This window comes from Raphanus sativus, chromosome 1, assembly GCF_000801105.2.
Source record: "Raphanus sativus cultivar WK10039 chromosome 1, ASM80110v3, whole genome shotgun sequence".
Classification (NCBI taxonomy): domain Eukaryota; kingdom Viridiplantae; phylum Streptophyta; class Magnoliopsida; order Brassicales; family Brassicaceae; genus Raphanus; species Raphanus sativus.
In genome coordinates, this window is record NC_079511.1 from 26086541 (window position 1) to 26092394 (window position 5854).

At 35.4% G+C, this 5854-nt stretch overlaps 1 protein-coding gene across 1 annotated transcript; it reads left to right on the plus strand.

Moving 5' to 3' along the window:
• The first annotated feature begins 273 nt into the window (after positions 1-273).
• Positions 274-2211, plus strand: LOC108855857 (myb family transcription factor PHL6). Its single transcript, XM_018629775.2, has 7 exons — positions 274-854; positions 972-1155; positions 1267-1343; positions 1438-1477; positions 1560-1635; positions 1728-1797; positions 1887-2211. The coding sequence occupies exons 1-7, from the start codon at positions 399-401 to the stop codon at positions 2067-2069; spliced, it is 1086 nt and encodes a 361-aa protein (XP_018485277.1). The 5' UTR covers positions 274-398; the 3' UTR covers positions 2070-2211.
• The last annotated feature ends 3643 nt before the right edge of the window (positions 2212-5854 follow it).

A 5854-nucleotide genomic window follows, 5' to 3' on the forward strand; every position in this document is an offset into this window, starting at 1 on the left:
GTAGATATCATGGACACTAATATAGAATATTTTTTTAAAAATGTGTAGTCTCGTTTGCAATTATAACTTATCCAAGACGGATTTTGCTGGGGTTCATCAAAGCATCTTTTTTTTTGTTTCCAACTCCCCAAGTTGCATATGATTGATCTTAAGAAAATACTTTAATAGTCCCTATTAATTAATTTAAACATCACTACTACTTGTCTCTTAAGTGTTCGGGAGCGAGTGTGTTTGACTGGACTGCGAGAGACATTCAGTTGGTACGTCGAGTACACGCTCCAACAAGTAGAGACAGGAGACACAAACACAAGTAGTCGTATCGTAGTAGTGAAAAACTTATAAATCAATCTCTTCCTAATCTCTCAGGTCGTTCGTGTTACATCCGTATTTTGCAAAATATGAACAGCCATAGCCTCTTCTTGTCCATTAACGATGGAGGAAACACAACTTGTTGTTCCTCCTCCTCTCTAGCTTCCCTCCATTCTGAAACCACAAGAAGCTTTCCGTTCAGACCATCGCATTTCTCAAATGGATCATCATTCTCGAGGTCTTCTGCCTTCTGCAACTTATCCTCATCTTCAAGCTCTGACACTAAGAAACATCTCGGGTCCACTCTTCCCTTCCTTCCAAATCCTTCTCCAGCTGCTGCGAGTTTCACTTTCACTGAGGAGGATCTTCTGAGCTTCTCATTCGAAGAAGTAGTAGACACCTCTTTTCTTGCTTTGTCCGGAGATGGAGGTTTTCAAGATGTTGTTGACAACTTTTCCTTATCGGAGGAGCAAATGGAATTGCAGTTCCTATCTGATGAGCTTCAGTTAGCTATCACAGACCGTGGCGAGACCCCCAGGCTTGATGTAACTTTACAAGGCTTAATAATGTTATTTCTAATTGGGACTGTGATTTTTTAAAAAAAAAGGTGTATTTGTCTCCTTAGCTTCCCTTTTGTTTTTTGGTTTTTGATTTGATTTCAGGAGATATACCAAGTGACTGGATTGAGTCCTGGTCAGAACGGTCTTCCTACAGCAATGCCTGTTTTATCACAACAGCCATCTCCAGGAGAATCAGCAGCAGTTAACCAAAAACCAAGAATGAGATGGAGTCCTGAGCTCCATGACTGTTTCTTAGAGGCCGTGAAGAAGCTTGATGGCCCTGAGAGTATGTTAAAAGCATCTTTCTCTTATTATAATTATATTATATGTCTCTCTGTTCTTTCACCAGATTATTTTGTTTTAACAAAGCATAATACTGTAATAATAATATGGGCAGAGGCAACCCCAAAGGCTGTAATGAAGATGATGAATGTTGAAGGTTTGACAATCTACCAAGTGAAAAGCCACTTGCAGGTACCACCAATTCAATCAGAGTTGTATCTGACTACTAGTACTACACAACCACATAATTAGTTGAATTGTCTTGTCTTTTTTTTCTTTGATGCAGAAATATAGATTAGCCAAAAACATGCCAGAGAGAAAGGAAGGTAAAAGCTACCAAGTTTACTTCTTGCATGGTCATCTTAAGACACTTTATTTATTTGATATTCTCTCCATTTGTTTTTGTAGAGAAGAAGAGTAGTGGTAGTTCAGAAGACAAGAAACCAGCTTCCGATACAAGTGAAGCAAACGGTAAAAAGAAAGGGTGAGGCTTGCTCAATTCTTGGCTTCAGGGATATATATATATATATATATATACTTCCCAACTCATTGAAAATGTCTTTTCTTGATGGGCAGAGCTATACAGTTAACGGAGGCTCTCAGAATGCAGATGGAAGTACAGAAACAATTGCATCAACAGCTCGAGGTATATAACACATTCTTTCATTCCAAAGATTTATGCGCTCAACCAAATCCAAATAATATAATACTTTTGGTACATTGGTGAATGAGCAGGTACAGAGATCGCTTCAACTACGGATAGAAGAGCACGCTAGATACTTGCAGAAGATCTTGGATGAACAAAGCAAAGCCGCCGCCACCTCCAAACAAGATTCTCATCTTTCATCATCTGCTGAAGTCGATGAATGTGAAACTTCCCTAAAACGTCCAAGGCTTGAAAACTCAACATCCCACTAGCTAGTAGCAACATTACGCCTGTCAGATGTGTATTATTTGATGTAAATATGTGGTTCTTTGGTAGATACCCCAAGAGCTAGTTATAATATAATAATCAAGTGGTTTAATAAACTCTATCTACCTGCATTTGGGATTCTGAGAGTCTTCAAAATTTCATACACCTGGGGCAATTTCCAGGAGCGATCTTACAATCTGAAATATGTGTAACACATTCATTAGGGATGTTAAAAATAACTCAAATGTGTATAGGTTTACCCATGGGTACCCAAATTACTACTTTATTTGTTTTAAAAAATCATGTAAAATATTAATATCATTAATGTGAGATATTTTTCTGATTTTGGCGGGAAAACTCGGTTTTCCAGTTTTGGTGGGAAAACTCGGTTTTCCGATTTAGACGGGAAACTCGGGTTTTGGCGGAAAACTCGGTTTTCTGGTTTTGGCGGAAAAATTCGGTTTTCGGGTTTTGGCGGAAAAACTTGATTTTCCGGTTTTGGCGAGAAAACTTGGTTCTCCGGTTTTGGCCAGAAAAAGTTTTGGCCAGAAAAAACGAGTTTTGCAGAAAAACCCGGATTTCTGATTTTGGCGGGAAACCTCGGGTTTCTGGTTTTGGCGGGAACTCGTTTTTCTGGTTTTGGCCGGAAAACCCGGATTTCGGGTTTTGGCGGGAAACCCCAGATTTCCGATTTTGGCGGAAAAATCCGGTTTCCGGTTTTGGCGGGAAACTCCGGTTTTCCGATTTTGGCGGGAAACCCCGGTTTTCGGATTTTGGCGGAAAACTCCGTTTTTTGGTTTTGGCGGGAAAATCCGGTTTCCTGTTTTGGTGGAAAACTTGGTTTTCGGGTTTCGGCGGAAAAATCCGGGTTTTCGATTTTAACGGAAAACTTGATTTTTTAGTTTTGGCGGGAAAACTTGGTTTTCCGTTTTTGGCGGGAAAACTCGGTTTTCCATTTTTGGCGGGAAAACTCGGTTTTCGAATTTTGGCGAAAAAATTCGATTTTCCGATTTTGGTTGAAAAACATGTGTTTTAATTTGTAGGAAACTTTTTTTTTGTTTTTGATAGAAAAAGGTTTTTGCAAATTTTCTTATTTAATTAAAATAATGGAAAATATAATCTCTTTTGTTTTATATATATGAAAACCCATGGGTACCCATTACCCTTTTGTTTTACCCACTATGAATATAGGTTTTAAAATTTATACCCCCATGATTGACCCAATTAATTTGGATGAGTAAAAACCCAACCCAATATTAGTGGGTTTGGGTAAATCCATGGGCAATCACCCATGTTAACATCCCTAACATTCATCCAGCGACACCCTTCATATTGGTACTGTGCAAAGCAGCATATAGAGTTATTACATGTACACGCAGTTCCATTATCAACACATCCCTAACATTCATCCAGCGACACCCTTCATATTGGTACTGTGCAAAGCAGCATATAGAGTTATTACATGTACACGCAGTTCCATTATCAACTAACCGAACTTTGTTACTGGTTTCTAGCAGATCCACAAACAAATCAGTCTAAATATAGGTAAATGGTCTGATCAGACAATACCTTGTAGGAAAAGCTCAAGGAAACGTTCCTTCTATTTTTGATACTCTGTCAACCGATGGCACAACTCTGACAGCAAGTGATTCGGCTCCAGGGACCTGATATATATCAGTACTGAAGGTAGATGATGGTTATCATATTGTTTTTCTAATACTTGCTCCAAAGTTGTTCAAAACACTCAGGTATACTAATATAGGAAGCAGCAAGCGAAAGAGGACGCTGTCAAACTAGACATGCATTGCTAGTGGTAATGAAAATTAAGTTTTATTTTTCCAGAAAATTGTATATATTTAGTCATTTTGTAATTTTAGAAAAGGATAAGTATAATTATAGATTTTGTGTTGACAACTATAGTAAAATTAGTCATATATGTTTTGTATAAAAAATAATTAAATTTATATGTATATAATATTAAGGCTTATGATTTTAAACTAATTTGAGATTAAAAATTGATCACTTTAGTACTTTTAATTGATGTTAAAAATTACAACAAGTAAACATTATCAGAGTTTATATCACTACGCTACTTCTCTTTATATTCTTATACAAAATTTTAAAATACAAATTATATGATAGAAAGATGAAGAAGTCCCATTAATTATGTAATTGCAAATGTTATTGCATTTGGTTCATCATTGATGGTTGAGATAAAGTTTTTAGTTGTATTATAATATATTTTAAAATAAAATAAAACTGGAGAATAATGATATAAATTGAACCTTTTCATTTTTTTATTTTGAAAGTCGTAAAACAATTAGTTTCATATAACTATAGTTGCTATTCTATGAATTTAAATATATTGAATGTTATTACTATGCATGAAACCATCTAAGATAATATTATTACTATTCATATTAATTAGTTACTATAAATTATTATTTTTGGTTGTCTAACTAACTTGGATTACTTTTTCTTTTAATTAAAATATATAAAAGAATAAAAACCATCATTCAATCAAATTAAAACAACTTTCAAGTAAGCAAAAATCTCTAAAAGTAACTTATCCCTTAAAATCTAGTAGGACTGAAGTTTGGGAAGATTTAAATATCAGCCAATAACAATATAGTCATGGAACGTCAAATGACTCCAGAGAAAATGAGAATATTGAATAGTAATAAACTAATAAAGAAGCTGCTCTATGTCTATACACATTTGTAAGATTCAGTGAAGCGTGTTGCAAGGTATTGGGCTCGATGTTGCCGCTTTGTTGTGACCTTGGAGAAGTGAAAATGATGGTCACAACAACAACGAAACCATTAAAGTTGGACTCTGCTCAGACTTCAATTCCTTGGGTAGAAATAAAACTATCTTCAGCCCCTTTTTCGTTTTTAATGTACTTCTGGAATTGTATTTCTTCTCTATACGATTGGATAGAGCCAAAATCCTTACAAGATGTGCGGTATTGTGCATTCCATAACGATACAATAATATTGTATGTAGTGGCCCATGCATACGAATGTGCATTCCAATATGATACAATAATATTTGTATGTTTTGGAACCTTACAAAACCTTCCCTTCCAATCTTGTGGATAACCCAAAACCCTTGCAAAAAGCTTCTAAAATAGTCATGGCATCAACCGATCTACATGTATTGTTTTGTCCTTTTCTTTTAACATGATAGAAACATGGGATTTTAGTCCTCCTTCAGTTGATGAGATTTTGAAATTAGCATATAGACAAATGTGTCGTAATAACGCACGTTCTATAAATGCATGCATATGAATTGATTTTGAGTAATATACCAATATCTAGAACAATTCCTACATTTGATTTAATAACATTACTCTTTAGACACGTAGAATAAACAACTATATTTGTGAACCTTTTTGGTATCTATATTGATAGTCTTCTATGCGAGGATTGATTTTGGTTGTTATTATGATACATGAACGAATATCATATGTGAACGGTAATCTATCTATTATATTAAAGTAGAAGTATAAAATAGAATTAATCTTAAGACTTCTAACCAAGGTTTTGAAAACCGGACTGGACCGGCCGGTCGAACCGGTTCGACCGTGACTCGTTTTGTAAGCCAAGTCCGGTTCGATTCAAAACCCGGATTTTATAAAACTCGGACAACTCGGTTCAAAACCGGTGGAACCGGTGATCCGGTGCGACGTCAAAACCCAGTTTTTTAATTTTGTCACATTTTAAATTGTAATTTAAGTTTTATATTAAGGGATAATAACTAATAATAAGTTAATACTTAATAATACTTA